The 17,800-nt window shown below is 56.8% G+C and overlaps 10 protein-coding genes across 10 annotated transcripts; 6 read left to right on the forward strand and 4 right to left on the reverse strand.

Moving 5' to 3' along the window:
- Positions 1–572: 572 nt before the first annotated feature.
- On the forward strand, positions 573–2,048 carry INS49_001655 (uncharacterized protein; the record flags this gene model as incomplete). Its single annotated transcript, XM_043162479.1, has 3 exons — positions 573–988; positions 1,053–1,666; positions 1,906–2,048. 3 exons carry the CDS (start codon positions 573–575, stop codon positions 2,046–2,048), a joined length of 1,173 nt encoding a protein of 390 aa, XP_043030985.1.
- A 1,833-nt stretch (positions 2,049–3,881) lies between these two features.
- On the reverse strand, positions 3,882–5,303 carry INS49_001656 (uncharacterized protein; the record flags this gene model as incomplete). The annotated part of the gene is made up of 2 exons (XM_043162480.1): positions 3,882–5,011; positions 5,180–5,303. The coding sequence occupies 2 exons, from the start codon at positions 5,301–5,303 to the stop codon at positions 3,882–3,884; spliced, it is 1,254 nt and encodes a 417-aa protein (XP_043030986.1).
- A 708-nt stretch (positions 5,304–6,011) lies between these two features.
- INS49_001657 (uncharacterized protein) lies at positions 6,012–6,973 on the forward strand (the record flags this gene model as incomplete). The annotated part of the gene is made up of 2 exons (XM_043162481.1): positions 6,012–6,234; positions 6,309–6,973. The coding sequence occupies 2 exons, from the start codon at positions 6,012–6,014 to the stop codon at positions 6,971–6,973; spliced, it is 888 nt and encodes a 295-aa protein (XP_043030987.1).
- Positions 6,974–7,230: 257 nt separating this feature from the next.
- INS49_001658 (uncharacterized protein) lies at positions 7,231–7,978 on the reverse strand (the record flags this gene model as incomplete). Its single annotated transcript, XM_043162482.1, has 4 exons — positions 7,231–7,502; positions 7,677–7,687; positions 7,759–7,886; positions 7,955–7,978. 4 exons carry the CDS (start codon positions 7,976–7,978, stop codon positions 7,231–7,233), a joined length of 435 nt encoding a protein of 144 aa, XP_043030988.1.
- Positions 7,979–8,494: 516 nt separating this feature from the next.
- On the reverse strand, positions 8,495–9,877 carry INS49_001659 (uncharacterized protein; the record flags this gene model as incomplete). The annotated part of the gene is made up of 1 exon (XM_043162483.1): positions 8,495–9,877. The coding sequence occupies one exon, from the start codon at positions 9,875–9,877 to the stop codon at positions 8,495–8,497; it is 1,383 nt and encodes a 460-aa protein (XP_043030989.1).
- A 776-nt stretch (positions 9,878–10,653) lies between these two features.
- INS49_001660 (uncharacterized protein) lies at positions 10,654–11,401 on the forward strand (the record flags this gene model as incomplete). The annotated part of the gene is made up of 2 exons (XM_043162484.1): positions 10,654–11,001; positions 11,102–11,401. 2 exons carry the CDS (start codon positions 10,654–10,656, stop codon positions 11,399–11,401), a joined length of 648 nt encoding a protein of 215 aa, XP_043030990.1.
- Positions 11,402–12,154: 753 nt separating this feature from the next.
- INS49_001661 (uncharacterized protein) lies at positions 12,155–13,018 on the forward strand (the record flags this gene model as incomplete). The annotated part of the gene is made up of 2 exons (XM_043162485.1): positions 12,155–12,338; positions 12,516–13,018. The coding sequence occupies 2 exons, from the start codon at positions 12,155–12,157 to the stop codon at positions 13,016–13,018; spliced, it is 687 nt and encodes a 228-aa protein (XP_043030991.1).
- A 592-nt stretch (positions 13,019–13,610) lies between these two features.
- INS49_001662 (uncharacterized protein) lies at positions 13,611–14,230 on the forward strand (the record flags this gene model as incomplete). The annotated part of the gene is made up of 2 exons (XM_043162486.1): positions 13,611–13,819; positions 13,978–14,230. 2 exons carry the CDS (start codon positions 13,611–13,613, stop codon positions 14,228–14,230), a joined length of 462 nt encoding a protein of 153 aa, XP_043030992.1.
- A 295-nt stretch (positions 14,231–14,525) lies between these two features.
- Positions 14,526–16,063, reverse strand: INS49_001663 (uncharacterized protein; the record flags this gene model as incomplete). Its single annotated transcript, XM_043162487.1, has 2 exons — positions 14,526–14,570; positions 14,648–16,063. The coding sequence occupies 2 exons, from the start codon at positions 16,061–16,063 to the stop codon at positions 14,526–14,528; spliced, it is 1,461 nt and encodes a 486-aa protein (XP_043030993.1).
- Positions 16,064–16,600: 537 nt separating this feature from the next.
- INS49_001664 (uncharacterized protein) lies at positions 16,601–17,763 on the forward strand (the record flags this gene model as incomplete). The annotated part of the gene is made up of 3 exons (XM_043162488.1): positions 16,601–17,375; positions 17,462–17,567; positions 17,664–17,763. 3 exons carry the CDS (start codon positions 16,601–16,603, stop codon positions 17,761–17,763), a joined length of 981 nt encoding a protein of 326 aa, XP_043030994.1.
- Positions 17,764–17,800: the final 37 nt, after the last annotated feature.

Raw genomic sequence — 17,800 nt, forward strand, 5'->3', positions numbered from 1 at the left:
GGTATCTGCAGCTTTCCAAGTCCTGAGGTGGCAAGAAATTTCCAGCCAGAACTTGGAGTCGGGACAGGGTCGATAAGACTGCAAAGAATTCAACTGTCAATCGTCTTTTTTGACCCCGCGCGCGTCAAGGCACACTTGTACACATCACATTCCAAGGCTTTTCAAAGTTGGAGACAAGATTGCAAGCACAGAGCTTCATCTTCAGAAAGACAGAACCAGGGATCATTTCAAGGACCATCAGCTGGGAAATTTCGCGTCAAGTTGTCTGGGGGTCAAAGTCTTGTGTCGAAACTTGGAGTGTACGTATCGATGATTCTGTCTTCCATCATGTTTTCCTGTCCCTATGTCACCGTTTCCTTCTCTTTCTCAAGCCTGCTTCCACTTAGCTCAGACGCTGGCGGAAATCGGGCGGGAAATCCAGCTGTCTTCCGAGTTACTGATTGCAAGGTGGCGACAACAGACAACTGGACTCGTGTACTTCTGACCCAGCAAGACAAGACAATCAATACACCTCTTTCAACAAAGAACCTCGAATTCGTCGTTTCCAATTGATCAAAGTTTAGGCTGCCACAATGGCCGAGGAGGACTACGAGATTGACGTCTACGGCGACGCCCAGGATGGCGGTCAAGAGCAGCAGCATACTGGTGCCGAAGACTACGGCGACAATACCCACATGGACGGCGCTCCCGAGTCGGGCGATGCCGACCACGAAGCACAGAATGGCAACGGCAATGACAATGGCCATGGCGAGCAGAGCAATGACCAGTCCGCCTCGAGCCCATCAGCTCCCCAGCAGGGTGTCAAGCGGAAGTCGGAGCCAGACGACCGTCCTGTTGACCCCAGCGCCACTGCAGCACTACTGATCTCCGAGCTGCAGTGGTGGAATACGGAAGACGAAGTGCGGAATTGGGTCTATGACGCTGACTGCGAGGACGAGCTCAAGGAGATTACGTTTAGCGAGCACAAGGTGAATGGAAAGAGCAAAGGGTGCGTCACATCTAATTACTTCGCGGTGCTGGATTTGTTCCGGCTGACTATTCTTTCACAACAGACAAGCCTACGTCGAGCTTGCCTCCAGTCAGGCTGCAACCGCAACGAAGCGGCACATAGAGTCCGTTTTCAGCAGCGACGAAAATGGCTCCGGTCACAACCAGCAGCGTCGCCCGACAGTCTCCTACCACAGCCCAGGCAATAACCCCTTCAAGACCCTTCCCAAGGACGCGCCGCAGCGTGCTCGCGACAACGCTGGTCGCGGTGCGCCTGCCGGCCCTGGCAACTTCAACAATGCCGGACCAGCAAACAACTTCCAGGCCGGTGGAGGAGGAGGCGGTGGCTTCCAGGGAGGCTTCCGGGGCCGAGGCGGATACAACAACCGCGGCGGGATGCGGGGTGGCTTCAATCCCAACTATGGAAACTCAAACATGAACGCCTTCAACAACAACATGGGCGGATTCAACAATCCCATGGGTGGCGGAGGCTTCGGCGGGGCCGGCTTCAACCGCGGTGGCGGCATGAACCGTGGCGCGCCTGGCATGGGAGCCATGCGTGGAGGCCGCGGAGGCATGATGGGAGGTCCTGGTATGAACGGCATGGGCATGGGAGGAATGCCTAACATGGGTATGGGCGGCATGCCTAACATGGGCATGAACATGATGGGTGGAATGGGTAAGTCTCCCTGTGTTGCTGCGGTTTTGTTTTCAATGAGGTTGCGTTTGCATGTTGGTGGAGCTGCTCTCGGATCTTGTGGTGACCTTACTCTTTGCTTTGTTCTTGGGTTTTGTCTTCGTTCGCTTCGAGCTTGTTTCTGTTCAGTTCTTTGCGTGTTTTTGTTTTGCTCTTGTTATTGGATTGTTCTGCACTTTATCTCGTGTTGTGCTGCAACTGACATATATCTGTGTTTTCAGGATTCAACGGCATGCCTAACCAGTTCAACCCAGGCTTCTTTGGCGGTGGAAACCAAGGCGGTTACGGCGGAAACCAAGCCGGCGGCGGTGGCGGCGGCGACTGGGGCAACCCTCACGGAACTAAGAGACCTCGCGGCGAGTAAGCTTGGGGACTTTCAACGGCATTTCGTGAATCCCGAATCGACCGCTGAGGTATGCCATGACTTTGACTCGAGGAAAGCAGTATCGCATAGCAGCCGCCGCCACCTAGTGAGACACCTGGATTGTCATCACCACATTGTATAACCACGAAAACAGGAATAAGCCAGCCAGCCTCACGTTGCAAACAAAGTTGATGGGTCTGTGGCGACCAAGTCGCCTGCCTTTGACGAATTTCACCGCCTAGTTCGCTGAGGCTGCTTGCCAAGGCAGGGGGAAGAACGCGAATAGCACGAGGCTGGACTTGTGCGTTTGGTTTCGAAAACGAGAACTAGACCGCCCATCTCAGCCTTCTGTTCAAATCTCAGGAGGCCACTTCGCAGGGCTCGATCCGTTGGTGTCCTCTTTCAGTCGCCTCAGCCTTGTGGCGCCTGTTGAAGATACTCGAGCACAAGTTCGTGCAGAAATATTAGTGGCCCGAACCACTTATTTCCCGCCAGGAGTTCAGAAGTCGACAGTCGCAATTTGGCGTACTATCTTTTCCCAACGTTTCCAGAGAATCATGCCCCCGGGATTGAGGCAGATATTGCGGATGTTCATCACCGTTGATTTACGTTTTCTATCGGCTGACTTGCCTCAGTCGTACAGTCCCTTCTAGGGCTTTCCAGAGACAAAGGATGGCGTTCACAGGAGGGGTCTTAAAGAGTTTCGTAAACTTCTTGCGGATATTTTCACACTCAATTTGCATTGGAATGGGCGGTCCCGGTAGTTAAGCCTGTGGGCAGGCAATGGAAAATCATTGATTTTGACACAAATGTTGCGTTGCTAGGTTTGTTTGTGGCGTTGTTGGTGAAGCCAGGCGACTTTGTCTTTTCTCTGTACGGTGTCTGCCTATGTGTGTATGACTCCTTTCCCTGGATGATGAAAGGTGTCGTGATGCTTGCCTTCGAGTACCATTTGTTGACAGTGGTGATTGCTGCGGTCCTATTTTGTCTGTGTACGAGTCCAGGGTCGAATGGTGGTTGGAGCTATGTTGGGATGCTCAAGACAGGCTCTGCCCCAGTGGAAGAGTGGGCTTGCTCCTGGCCAAATGCCAGGAGTTGCTTGTTACAGCTGAAGAAGGCTGACCTGAAAGGCTGACCCTCGCTTGGGAGTGAGAGAGGCGAGAGTGGCATGCGGGCTCCAGAACGCAATTCTGTCTTGACGGAAAGCCGCCCCCAGGGAAGCGCATACCGTCAAGCCTGCGTTTTCAAACGAAAGTCGCGATTACAACAGGTATCTGGGACTTGCGAAGAGATACTGTTACTGTGTTAAGCAACGGGTCTTGCATTCCGAAAGGAGAACGTCAGGACAGACGTGTCGAGCAGGGGAATACGATGACAAGCCAAGAGCTTGAACTGTAAGGAGTATACCGCTTCGATACACGAGGAGGGATCTGTAAAGCCACCTAGACTATCGGTCTCGCTTGCAAATCGGCTTGATTTGAAGCTGTAACTACATTGTAGGCATATTATCCTGCGCCTATGGATTTACACGAGGTGATTAGAGAGGCAGGTAGCGCCCTGAGCAACATAGTCAGATGGCTAGGGAAACAAACTCGGGACGAAAATGGAAAGAGAGCAAAGAAAACAAAACTCCAACTGTTTCTATATGAACATGTCCTTTCCATAAGCCACATAGTATCTAGGTATTGAGGAGAAGAACACCTGCGGCATTGAAGTGTATCGCGACTTTCTTGTGCCTGGCTTTCGGAAATGCGACTCCCCATCTCGACTTACACGCACTCCGGGTATCATTCGTTGGATTCAGAGGTGAGGCTACACACTTATTCAACATCATCACTCATCTTCTAGACGCTCGATCGTGGCCTTGACCAAGCCCCGTATTTGGGCCCAGCGCCTCAACAGGATCTCCCTCCGGCTCTCGTTCATGTCCTCATCCCCGTCTTCCTCTTGGAACCTCAATTTCCTCAGCTCCTTTTCCTTGGTCTTGATCGTGGCCTCGTACTTCTCCAACAGGCCCACGGCCAAGGCATCCACTTTCGCCTGGCTCTTCTCCCCATCGTCGAGCCCGCTGACAAACTTCCGCCACTCATCCATGGTCAGCCCACCATATTTCCCCGTGACGGCCATCTGCCTAAGCGCGACCTGCGTCCGGTGGCAGAGCGTGTCGTTGTCCAGGACGTAGTTCCCCAGGAACCCAACATCCTCCAGTTCCTCCCTCTGGCGCCTCGTCAGCGCCGGCAGGACCACGTCGTCGTCGAGGCGCACCTCGTCCCAGTGGTTCCGCGCGAGGACGAAGCCGTACTCGACCAGGAGGAAGTCGTTGCTGTGCGAGCCATAGCTGATGTGCACCTCGTCACCCTTCTCGTAGGCCCGCGTGGTCCGGAAGGTGAACGACTCGGCGTGGTCGAAGGCAACGTGGCACCCGTCCCGGTCGATATGGTTGAAGAGGTCCGCCACTGGCTGCAGCGCCATGTGGTCCTCCTTGGGCAGCCTCTCCGTCTTGGGGGTGACGAAGTAGAAGGTACGCGTGTTGACCAGCAGCCAGGCGTGCATGTACTCGTCCCTCGTGCACTCCTTGCTCACCACTCCGCCCTTAGCCTTGCCCTTGCCCTCGATGGGGAAGGCCGCTGATACGGTGTCCCAGTCCTTGTCGAACTTGACCCGCTGCTTCTCCAGGAGTTTGCTGGCGCCTGCGGGGAGAAGGGACTGGAGGGAGGCTGGCCACGTGAGGGGCATGGACTGCTGGATGTCCTCTATGGTGGGTACAACTGCTTGCCACTTGCTGTACTTTGTGTCATTTGCGGCCTTGTTGAGGGCAAGGTCCGCGGCGAGCAGGCCGTGAACGGTGACATCCTTGGGGAGGCTTGAGACGATTGTTGTGGGCACTGTGTCTTTTGTCCGAAGGGCTGATATAGGGACTGTGAGAATATCGATGTCCTTGGGGATGTGGTCAGTTGCCACGACTGGGAAGTGTTAGTGACGATGTCTTGATACGCCAGACGGTGGGCAGTGTAGGTATATGATGGGAGTAGTGCTTTTTGTCGAGCAACCGTAATCACGGATCCTTGACGCCGCAACAACTTGCAGCTCTTTTGAACGTCTCAGTCTACTACACTCAAGTGCTTACTCACCTCCAAAACCACGGCCAGAGATCCTCATAGGACGGATCCTGTCGGCCTCGACTCCAATTGAGCTGGCCCATGTGAGGAGCTCCTCGTGGACCTCCTCAAGCCTGTCGTCCACTTTGAGGGCCATGGTAAACTTTAGGAGACAAGGTGTAAAACTCAAGAAGAAATTACGTCTTTGGATATGTCAGTGATGAAATCGAACGATGAAAACATGGTTATGGACGTACTGTGATGAACTAAACAGAACTGTTATGCACCCAGAATTGTCGCAGTCGATGGTCAAGATTCCACTTCACTGGTCTCAAGTCGAGGTTTCTAGCTGCTCGCAAATGATAGGCCGCTCAGGGAACGAAGACGAAGACAGGATAGACGCTGAATAGATGCAGTCCTATCTTTTCACAGCCCCAGCCGGAATTTCGGCTGAAATGGGCCTAAGAAATGACTCTTTTCAGGAGACCACTACGATGCAGTATTGCGAGATCAGACGGGAGAGTCGCGTACAGCATGTGACTCACGAGCACCCTCAACCATCAACAAAGGCCGCAGGTTTAACTGGCATATTAGAGCTCCGTTTGAAAATGAGGGAGACGAAGTTGCAGCAGCTCAGACCGTTGTCCAAGACCACCCAGGGCAATACACGGAGCATCTTGAAGCCATTTCTAGTCACACGCCCTCGGGTGGCGCTAATGGCCCCGTAGAACGGGCACCCGAGAGCTGACCGGAGCTCTCTGCTCAGACCCGGCGCATCATCGAACGATTTCCGCCGCATGCTTCCGTCTGCGACGAAAATGCACCCGCACGACATGGTTTTCCAGTGGTCAGCCCTGAGACCAGCATGAAGGTGATACTTCCGAGGGCATCGGCTCTCTCTCGAGGGAGCCATGGCGTTTGCAAGGCCGTCACGATCCCCGTCGCAACTTCAAGCTCTCAGCGGTCCTTCTCCGTCCTCAACAGGCCGCCGCCGAACTACCCTGGCCATGTGCCCTTGACACATGTCGAGCGCGCGGGACTCGCCATCGGGTCCGGCATCATGTCGCTGGTGAATCCATATCGTGGAGGTAATCACACAGCTCCCTATCCCGATAAATCACCCAGCCCAGAACCCGAGCTGACCACCCTCGCCCACACGCAGACCTCATCGCCGCCTTCGCCGAAGCAACCTCGACCCCGTACTTCATCCCGCGCCTCCGCGACGCGATGCTGCGCTCCCCGACCGGCCGGCGGATCCTGCGCGACCGGCCGCGGCTGACGTCGGCGTCGCTGGACCTCCCCCGGCTGCGCGGGCTGCCGCCCAACACGGTGGGGCGCACGTACGTGGGGTGGCTGGACCGGGAGGGCGTGACGCCGGACACGCGGTCGGCGGTGCGGTACATCGACGACGAGGAGTGCGCGTACGTGATGCAGCGGTACCGCGAGTGCCACGACTTCTACCACGCGCTGACGGGCCTGCCCATCGTGCGCGAGGGCGAGGTCGCGCTCAAGGCGTTCGAGTGGGCCAACACGGGCCTGCCCATGACGGGGCTCAGCATGTTCGCCGCGCTCACCCTCAAGCGGAGCGAGAGGCGCCGCTTCGCGTCCGTGTACCTGCCGTGGGCGCTGAGGAACGGCTGGCGCGCCGAGGAGGTCATCAATGTGTACTGGGAGGAGGAGCTCGAGAGCGACGTCGACAAGCTGAGGGCTCGGCTGGGCGTCGAGCAGCCGCCTGACCTGAGGGCCATTCGGAAGCGGGAGAGGGAGGAGAGGAAGAGGCTGAAGGAACTGGCGGCAGCTGAAAAGGGGCCAGCAACGAAGGCTTGAGCACGAAGCCGTCGACGGCTGTACAGTACTGTAGATACCACGGGAATCACACTTCTCAGCACACCAATGCCACGATTGGAACCCGATGTCGCCGAAAGCATCGCATTCAAGGTATCATTATCTCATCACGGCTCAGACTTCAGTCCCAATAGCTCTTGTGACATTCTTGTTACGCCGACCCGGGGACAACGCGGGCCCATGACCGTCCACTTCCCAGCCCATCATCCATTCCCATGCGCACGCGCACGCACACAACACTACAGGTCCAGCAGGTCGTCGTCGTCATCCGCCCACGCCTTGCGCCGGCTCACGACGATCTTCTCCTTCTCCTGGTTGGCCGACACCGCGGCGAGGAGGTCCTTGAGCTGGGTCTCGGTCACCTTCTGCTGCAGCTGTCCCGACCGCGCCAGCATGATGAGCCTGTTCTCGACGTCCGCCGCCCGCTCCTCCTTGACCAGCCGGATGCGGCCCAGGCGGTCCGCCGCCTCCGGGTGCAGGATCTGGTTGAGTATGGATTGCCGGGCCTCGGCTGTTGGGGTGGCAAGTCAGCCTTGGGTTGTTCTCTTGCTCGTTGCACGGGCGAGTTGGGGGTGGAGGGTCGTGGGTCGCGTTGTTGTCGCTGGTTGAGCGGCCGTCGAGGAGTCACGCGACGGTCGTTGCGGGGGGTCGTTGCATGTGTCTGTAGGGGATAGTAGTCACGTACCTTCTTGTTGTCTGAAGAAGACGATCGTTAGCATAGCCTTTCGGCCAAGGAACCTGCGCTTGTTCTGCACGCGATCACATACTTCTGCTGCTCAGCTGATCCCTGGCCTGAGCTGCCGGCTCCTGCTCCTGCTCCTGCTCCTGCTCCTGCTCTCGCACCGGCTCCCCCGCCTGACTGCGCCTTGAGCTGCTCCAGGCGAGCCTTGCGGATCTACGGATATGGAAAGTCAACATGGAATCCCCCAATCAGCCGGGAATTGTCGCCAGGGTCGCCTGTACCTGCTCGAGTTCTGCGTCTTCCATGGTTGTGAGCTTCGGAATGACGGGGCAAGGTTGAAAAGAGTTATGCTGAGGGTGCTGGGGAAGCTCGCGTGGATCACTGCGCTCTTCGCTGTGGAAATTTGGCGGGGTCAGTTGGAGGCGGGCAGGCAGGAGGGAAGCTATCGATAGGAGCCCGATTTCTTGGGGTAAACCAAGTCTCTCTACTTCGAAATATTGGCCAAATCCAGTTAATTTGATGAGATTGACTTATTTAGGGTCATAGTTGCCTCAGAACGGCAGAGACGAGGCTAGATCCTTGTGAATATATGCAGGTGGACGTTTGAGATCGAATTGAAGTTGCACACACGGTCAGTGATGACAAGGTGAAGATTGTTCATAATATCTGATATTCAATTGTTGTAACAAGACCATATGTGACAGGAGTGGTGTAGCACGAAGGCTCATAAAAATACGTGCACAGGTTCTTTCTTTGATCGTTCGTAACGAGGCCCGGCGCTATGCATGACTGAAAACCCAATCGTTATATGACTGCTCCCTTCAGAAGGCAGGCTTGTTTGGAGTATTGTCGGACTCAAAGGGAATCACGTTCCTCATCTCGTCCCTCCGCTTTGCTATCCTCGCTTTGACCACATCAACCACCGTTTCGTTCTGCGGGACCTTGATGCCCAACTCCCGGGCCCTCCTGATAAAATAGCCGTTCAGGTAGTCGATGTCGACCCATTGGCCCGCCCGCACGCGGCTGAGCATGTTGCTCTGCGACGAGCCCTTCTCCCAGAGCCGCGTGATGGTCTTCTTGCGCAGCGCGCCTAGCCCGCAGTGCTCCACCACCTTTGACGAGTTGGTGAGCTCCGGCAGCGCCATGATCACGTTGAATAGCTCGTCCAGCAGCTCATCGGCCAGCTGGATGGCGTGCTCGTTGCCCGGGATGTTGTCGTACGTCGTGTCCAGGACGACGGCCATCGGCTCGATGACGCTGTTGAAGACCAGCGCAGGGAGCTTCTGTATGAGCCAATTCTCCAGATTATAACCGCCTGCGTGCAGTCCAGGTGTCGTCACCAGCGTCCGCAAGAACTGTGTCCCATTTGAACGCCGCTCCACTGGTGGGTGAAACTTGAACATAGGCAATAGATCTACACCCCTCTCCACGGCGTGCAGAAACAGCTTTCCTGGTTGCCTCAGCTTCGCCCCAAAGAACCATTGCTTGTTGTATCCCAGTGAGGCAGACATGTGTCCCAGGACGTAGTGTGGCCGCGTCGTTGGGTCCGGAAAGAGCGTCGCGTTCAAGTGCTCGATCATACCTAAGCCGTCCTGGACAAAGCATATGGACGTGCGGTTGTCGATTCTGTGGACGATGTTCTCGAGCGCGGTCTTGGTCACGCCGCAGGCGAGCGTTACGATCAATTGGTCGATGTGCTCGTTGCTTGGCTCGTTCCGACCCCGACCTATCCATTCGGCCTCTGCGCGGCCACGGCCGTGGCTGCTCCTCTGGGTTCCCTTCCACACACTGACTTGCTCGCCCTCAACTTGCCATGACCTCATGACGTTTCTTTTGTGGACAAGAAGCTTGACAGGGTCGAGATGCGGATTTCCAGCTAGCTCGTGAGCTATGAAGTACGCGCGGGGGTCGTATCCCAAGATGTGGACTCGCTTGCGTTCTTCTTCCTGCGGCACTGCCCGCGACCCTCTCGGATCGGTAGAGTATGTCAATCCTATCGGCGTGTGCTTTTTGTCGGCAATGGAGTCTATCTCGTAGGGACTCTGCTCGCCGACGTCGTCGAGTAGCCTTCGAAGACTGGGACGCTTGGAGAAGGGGTCGTAACGCCCTTGATCTGGAGGTTCTTCGTCATCTTGTTGAGTCTTGGATTCAGGTGGTGATTCCGTTGCGGCGGCGGCGGCCTGGTCCGAAGAATATCCTCGCATGGCCCCCCGGCCCACAGTGATGCTACCGCAGCTCCATGATGTGTGTCTGTGAGGTATCCGCGCAAACACCCGCGACCGCGGTAGGCTGCTGCGTAAGGAATACAGATTGAACGACGTCTTCAGGGCCACTGCAAGATCATAGTACTGGACTAATCCGAGTAGAGACGCGTGATCGAGACTGAGCGAGCGCCTCTAGAAGTTGGAGGCGCCGAGGGTGCTCTCCTAATGCTGAACTATGAAGATTCGTTGGGGGCTCTCGTGCCCTTCCGCGGGATGGCGGATATGGATATGCGGTTCAGCTTGGACAGCGCTCGCCGAGTCGGATCATCCGGTGACAGGAGGGGCTGTCCTCTGTGTCATTTTCCGCTGGGAAGTTAGGGACGGACATTCGACCTTGCGCAGGAGGCAAAGGTCTTAATTCGAGGTAGGCCTGCATGACGGCGACATTTTCCATGCAGTCCAAGACCAGTCCTCTAAATTTTTAGGCAGGGGTCTGTCTGCATCTGGGCCGACCCACTGCTCCGGAACGACCCTCCACATCCCTGCTACCAATACGCAAATACATGCTGCATGTACCTTATCAGAAATGCCCCAAATCAGTCTTATCGAACTTTTTAATCCTCCCATGCTTTCTTTGTTCTCACAAGTGAAGACAACGACCACAGTCCAACCCACTCAACCTCATTGTCGTCTACATATTTCAACAACGTGACAGGATTGCTGGGCTCACTGAGACTCTCAAATCCCCTCACAGTGGTAATACGAGGTTGCCCACCATGGCTGATGTGTCGGACATCACACCCCATCTCGACCGCCTCGACTGCGACTTGGACAAACTCGAGGACTCACTGAGGCCAATACTGACCAACTTGGGCGAAGTAGCCTCCAAGCTGCCCCTGCTTGACAAGGCCAAGCTCTACGTTCTCGCCACGTACTCAATAGAGACGGCCCTGTTCTCAGCCCTGCGTCTCAACGGAACAGACGCCAAGGAGCATCCGGTGTTTAAGGAGCTCGCCCGCGTGCGGCAGTACTATGAGAAGATCAAGAAGGCCGAGGAGCCGCCTGAGCAGCGTACACAGAGCGTGAACACTCAGGCTGCCATCCGGTTCATCAAGGCTGACCTGGTAAGTGAACAAATGCCAGTGGTCTGACCACTCTGTTTATGTTGATTCTCAAATGGAACCTCCACTTTTACTGTGTAACTGTTTGCTGACCAAGTCTCAGGCTGGTGACAACAAGGAAGTTGATACGAAGCTCAAGGAGCAGCTGGCGAAGGAGCGTGCAAAGGCGGCTATCCAGGCCAGGATGAACAAGAAGCGCCCCGCCGAGGACTCCGATGCCTCCTCTGCGGTCGCAGACCTGATATCCGCCGAGAGCTCAAAAGCCGCGGCGGCCGAGAGCTCGGCTGCGAACAGCGCCGCGGAGGAAGGAGAGGTGAACGAGCCCGGCAGGAAGAAGGCAAGAAAGGGCAGGGGCGATAGGAGCAACAAGGATAAGAAATCCAAGAAGGACAAGAAGAAGTGAGCTAGCATTGCGTCAGACGTTTTCGGGATTGGCCACATCGGCCAGGCACATTGAATTGTGCTGGTAGCAGACTGGCTTCAAGCAGGTTGAGATTGAAAGAGGTCGATTTTGGCATCATGAGGTACGGAGCAGGCCCGAGTTGAATGCTCGTTTCACGGTGACTGACGATATTTACAGGCCACATGGCTTAGACTAAGAGAGCAAACGGCCAGGTATTGGTTACTTGGTTTGGAGCATTTGGTGCATTGGATGAACTAGAGATACCCATTAATCAAGATTGAATTCGCCGGTCAACATCTACTTACTGCGGACACACATGGCTGGGAATTTGGGAGGACCTCACTACAAAGTTTCATACTGGCTGACAAGAGCACTTGAGGCCACGAAGTTCTGATGGCTGGTCTCATCGCCAAAGTGAGCAAAGAGGTCAACAGACGGCCATAGCTCTTGAGCATTCTTCATCTTTCGCAGTGGCCCTGATATCCTGGGCGAGGGAGAATGTGATTGGCCCCATCACACGGTGGCCGTAATGCGATTGTCCACGATCGCCCCGCAGGAATAGTCTAAGGATTGTGCTTTAGTAGAAGCGTTGGATGTCAGCTGCGATGCACACCAGCCGAGCGCCGAAGGACGAGGTTGGGCGTTAACTACAGCTCCAGCCCAAGCTACCCGTAGACATTTTTAATATTCTGAAATCGTCTCCGCTACTCCACATGATTTGTCCATTCCCGTCAGTCTCTTTGATCAGTCAAGATGCCGCTCTTCCAGCTGCTCAAGCCCACCGTGGTGCCTCGCAGCCAGGTTGCGCACTTGAATCCAATCCTCTACGACGACGGCCGCGCAGTAAATGAGTTCTTCGCTCCAGGCACGGAATACTTTGGCCGTCAGGTGGTTCCGCCTGATAACAAGTGGTCTGACGGAACCCGCAGTTTCATGGGTATGGTTCTCCCTTTCTTCACCTCTATTGTAGTGACTACCTTGTGTGAGGTGTGCTCCCCAGTCTCAAGTATGAAGGTCCCGCAAGTGGTTGGGCCCCCCCAAGAACACCAAGACCCCCACATCCTGTCTGGCTCATCCCATCTGAGTGACACCATTTTACTGACGCACCATAAAGCCCCAATCAGCCACTACCATCTGCTGCAGACGGAATCCTTCCATGTCGAGTCAGGGGAGGGCCTATGGTACCTGCGAGGCAAAACGATCTACCTCAAGGCCGGCGACGACATCACCATCCCGAGGTTCGTGGCCCACCGCTTCGAGAACGTGCCGGGGAGCACGCAGCCGTTGTCGATACTGTACCGGTACGACGCGCAGCGGTACGCGATGGAGAGGCGCTTCTTCAGCAATACCTTGACCTACCTCGACGATTGCAGGGTGGCCGGGGTGTCACCAAGTTTGTTGCAGCTCTGTATCTTCCTGAGTGACTGCTGGATGCCGGGGGACTTCCTCTGGGTCCCTGGCGGTGAGCACGTGCGGTGCTTGGTCAACGCCCTGTTCATGTGGGTGATGGCGGCCATTGGGAGGCTTGTCTTTGGTTACAAAGGTGCTTATTCGGAGTACTACGTTCCCAAAGTTGGTGGAGAATACTTCAAGTCAAGCTCGAAAAAAGCGACTTGAAACCTGAGAGTCTCTCTATCTATACGCGTACCAACGAGATAGTCAACCTGGAGTAGGAGATATACTTGTTACAGACAACATCACAAGAAGCTGCCTCAAGGCGACGTAATTTTTCTAACGTAGCCATGCCCGTGTAGCGAGCTCCAGTGCATGTCAGGGTGCTGAAGTTTTCTATAGCTTTGCAATGTCAGACTCTCGTTCTTGGTCCAGTTGTCAGAGCCCGGGGGGTCGCGGTGGAGGAGGATACCGAAAATGCAAATTCGCATTCTCGACAGAAACGCCCCATTCTTTTTTACTGGCAGCAAGTGCCCAGTGGAGAATGACATCGTCTGCAGGCTCCCTTAAGCCCCCTGTAAGCCCACCAGCTCCAGGGGTCTCCACGCGCGAAATCAGCATGCTTCTATTGGCTTCCGTGGTCACTTACCTAACCATGATTTTTCTCGGCGCATTCATTCCATCGATTCAATTGTAGCTTGCACCTCTGGGTTTTTCTCCAACCTCAACCTCAACTCCAAACCTCCGCAATAACCACCTCATTTTTTTTTCCTTTTCTACACCCTCGTCGAGACACCTCTCCACACACCCACACACAATGCCTCGTCAACGATCCGCCGGCCGCGCCCCTTCGCGCCCCACCGTCCCCTCGCGCGCCCCCGCTGCGCCGACTTCCCAGCAGCAGACCCGGCCTGCGACTTCTTACGCCGCTCCCGCCACCCAGACCCCCCACCAGCCCGCTCCCGGCGCCCAGGCACCTGCCTCCCAGGGCCCCGGCCTGTTCGGCCAGATGGCTTCCACAGCTGCGTACGTCTAACCCCTTCGCAGCTGAAATATCATGTATACAAGAAAAGAGACGGGAAACGAGTAGTGCGCCCCGTGGTTCAGCCACGGCGGGAGCGGCTGAAAGACATGTATATTTTCGCGGATGGGACAACCAGTATGCTAACGGACAACATGTGCAGTGGTGTCGCCGTAGGCTCCTCCATCGGCCACGCCATCGGCGGCATGTTCGGCGGCGGCGGCTCTGCCGAGGCGCCCGCCCAGGCTTCGCCACAGGCCGCGCAGCAGACCCAGAACGACCAGTGGGGCCCCAACTGCTCCCTCGCCACCAAGAGCTTCACGAACTGCATGGACGAGCACCAGGGAAACATGTCCATCTGCGGGTGGTACATGGAGCAGCTCAAGGCCTGCCAGGCTGCCGCCAGCCAGTACTAGACGGGATGGGTAGGAGGGGAAAACGGGATCAGCAAGGTTGGTCTGGGCATATAGGATGATCTGGCTCGTCTGAGTGCGGCAAGGGAACCGCCAAGCCGGTCACGATACGGCAGGAAGGATGGTGACGGATGTAGATGGGTTGGCTGAGAAGCATGGGACATCTCAACTCATCAAGGGCATTTATTCGGATGTGTTGCATTGCGATGTGGCACAGCAACCACTGGACTTGCTTCTAAAACAGTAAGAACACGTTTTCAAGACAGCTCGGCAGCCGTTCCGGCACGAAACCCGGTCACTACTTGTCCTTGTCATCCTCGTCCTTCCTCGGCTCGAAGTTCAGCTGTGAGTTGTTAGCTGCCTTCTAGCCTTGCAAAGAAGTGCAAATCCTCTGGGCCGAGGGCATATAGGTCAACTTACCGAGTTCCCGTTGTAAAGCTGTTGGTCCCTCTTGCGGTCATCCGGGTTCTGGAATCCCTTGATCCGACTCGCACTGGCCCCATCCCGCCCTGTAGTCTGCCCCTGATTCCGGTCTTGCTGCTCTGGCGCAGCCTGCTGTCCGGCCCCACTGTTCGCGTTGTTTCCCCCGCTCCCCGAGCCTGTCACCGCGCCAGTGATACTTCCCAGGATTCCTCCGATGAACGCCAGTACCGCCGCAATCAGGTGCGACACCGGGTTGTACAAGCCAGCGTTGATGCTTGGGTACGCTGGCAGGGGCCGGTCCACGGGCGCAAGGACCAGCGTCGAGCTCGGGGTGAGGCCCAGCTCCTCGAGCGTCTGGTTCTCCTCCGTGGCGGGATCGATGGAGCGGTTCGGCAGCGGCGTGAGGATGACCTTAAAAGAGTAAGGGTCCTTCCCATCCGTGCGGGTCTCGTCGATCCACTTCCTCACGTCCTGAGCGAGGGTGGCCTTCGCCGGCAGCCGAGTGCGGATCGTCGAGCCGTCGAACAGGCGCGCCTGCAGGGCGCACTGGTCGTGCTGCCGCCGCGACATGCCGGTCGGCGCGGGCTCTCCGGCGGCGGCGGTGACCTCCTCGACGTCCTCGCCCGCGGCGGCCCTACGCTCCATCTCCCTTGCCACGCGGTTGTTCTCGTCGCGTGCCTTGCGCTCCGCCCTGTCGTCCTCGATGCGCTTCAGCACCCTCGCCCTGTCCTCGCGCGCCTGGCGCTGGCGCTCTGCGAGCTGCTGGGCCGCCTTCTTCTTGGCGTCGTTCTGCTTCGACTTCGCCGGGTCCTGGGCCTGCTCCTCCGCCTCCTTCTCTCTGCGGCGCTTCTCCAGTGCCTCTCGCTCCTTGCGGGCTGCCTGCCGGCGCACCTCGGCTTCCTGGGTGATGGCGGCTATGGAGGGCTGGGCTTGCTGCTCTGATGACGAAGGGGTGCTTGACGACGCTGGTGTGTTCTCGCCCGGGGTCTGGGATTCCGACGACGGCGCCTCCGAAGCCACGACGGTGGCGGCAGCAGGGGCGCTGCTTGATTGCGCAGCCGGGGTAGCACCGGCCGCCTGTGCCTGGAAAGCCCCGCTGACCCGCCTCACGAACTCCTCCCTAGACGTGCCTGCAGAGATGTACTCCTTCAACTCGCCGTTCTTGATGATAACCAGGGTCGGGTTCTTGGGCAAGGGGAAGATGGCAGCCAGGTAGCCTGCCTCCTGGGAGCCAGCTTGGAGCCGCAGGGACACGGCGTCCTTCTCTAGCAATGGTGCCACGGCCTCGTCGGTGAGGAACTCATTCTCCCAGGTCTTGCTCTCCTCCTCGTCATCTGTCACGAAGCACACCACAAGTTTGGCTTCTTGAAGAGCCTTGGAGATGCCCTCCTGGAGTGTGCCGGTGAAAAACATCTCACAGGGGCCTTCGTCTCTTCGATAGACAAAACGAGTAAAATAAGGTTCGTTGGTGCTTCAAGTGATGACGAACGTGTAGGCTGCAACGGTAGAATGATGGATCTGAAGCTCAGATTTCTCGAGCGCAGGTCGAACAGCCAAATAGTTCTAATCGACAAGAGCGTTTGACCTGTCGTGACTTGCTTGACAAACAATTAGCCTAGTTGACACCTTTCCCGTCAATGTCACTCAGGTACGAGGTTAGGCTGGGAGTTGTAAGTTGCGAGTAGTCGACACTACTGTAGCGTGTGTAGTAAGCTGCCGTGGGTGTGACATAGCTAGGTGGTCCCGCCCAGGAGCTAGGCCTGGAGCTCTGAAGCTCTCGGGCCAATCGCTGAAGTAACCGTTGCATCATCGCCGAAACTTTTCCCATTGAGCCCGCCGAAGCTCCGGCCGATTCGCTTCACTCCGTCCGCGACCATCACGCATTTCCTTCCGCCGACAGACGGCTGCACCATAAGCCAATTCTGGAGCTACCTACTCCTTGTAACAAATATGAAGGCCTTCACCCGTCTAGTAAGGCCTTACCAGGCACACCACACACTCCGAAAGACCGTGAATCCAAGCCCAAAGGCCCCTCGAACCACACCACCGTCACCACCAAACTCAGCCCCCAGACGACCATTCAGCCAGTCCGCAAGGCGCCACGGCAAGCCCCAGCCGGCCGACGACCCGAACTTCACGTCGATCCTCGACAATCCGCCGAACCTGGTGCGCGCGGGGCGGCGCCACGGCCCGGGGCTGATCATCTTGGCCGTCATCCCGGTGACGGCGTTCGCGCTGGGGTGCTGGCAGGTGCAGCGGCTGCAGTGGAAGACGGACCTGATCGCCAAGTGCGAGGACCGCCTGTTCCGCGAGCCGCTGCCGCTGCCGCCCCGCGTCGACCCGGACGCCGTCGCCGAGGACTTCGACTACCGCCGCGTCTACTGCTCCGGCACGCTGCGCCACGACCGCGAGATGCTCATCGGCCCGCGCATGCGCGACGGCGAGCAGGGGTTCATGGTCGTCACGCCGCTCGAGAGGGCCGACGGCAGCACGGTGCTGGTCAACAGGGGTTGGATCCCCAAGAGGCTGAGGGACCAGCCCGCAAGGGCGAGGGACAGCCTGCCTACAGGTGAAGTGGTGGTTGAGGGCCTGTTGAGGAAGCCGTGGAAGAAGAACATGTTCACGCCAGAGAACAGGCCGGACAAGGGGGAGTTCTACTTCCCAGACGTGAAGCAGATGGCTGAGCTGACGGGGTCCCAGCCCGTGTGGATTGAAGCCACCATGGGTGAGTGACCACCATTGTTAATGTGCAATATTGATGCTATATTGCTTCTTTCTTACAAGTAGGAGCTGATGACGGCTACTGTGCAGACCCCAACTACATGGAGCTCCTGGAGTACGAGCAAAAGGGTATTCCAATCGGAAGACCCGCTGAGGTGAACCTGAGGAACAACCACGCCCAGTATATCTTCACCTGGTAAGCTTCTTACTCTCCCCTTTCCTCATCTCCTCACCTGTCAGCGCCAGTGTCATTCCGCTTGCAGGAGCAACACATGCTGAGACTTCTCCATAGGTACAGCTTGTCCCTCGCCACCTCCATCATGTTGTGGATGGTCATCAGGAAGCCGCCTTCAGACATCTCCAAGCGCGTTCGTATGAACAAGCACTGGTGATTAGTACAAGTGGTCTGGAAATCGATCATGGGCTATC

This window comes from Diaporthe citri, assembly GCF_014595645.1.
Source record: "Diaporthe citri strain NFHF-8-4 chromosome Unknown scaffold_1, whole genome shotgun sequence".
Classification (NCBI taxonomy): domain Eukaryota; kingdom Fungi; phylum Ascomycota; class Sordariomycetes; order Diaporthales; family Diaporthaceae; genus Diaporthe; species Diaporthe citri.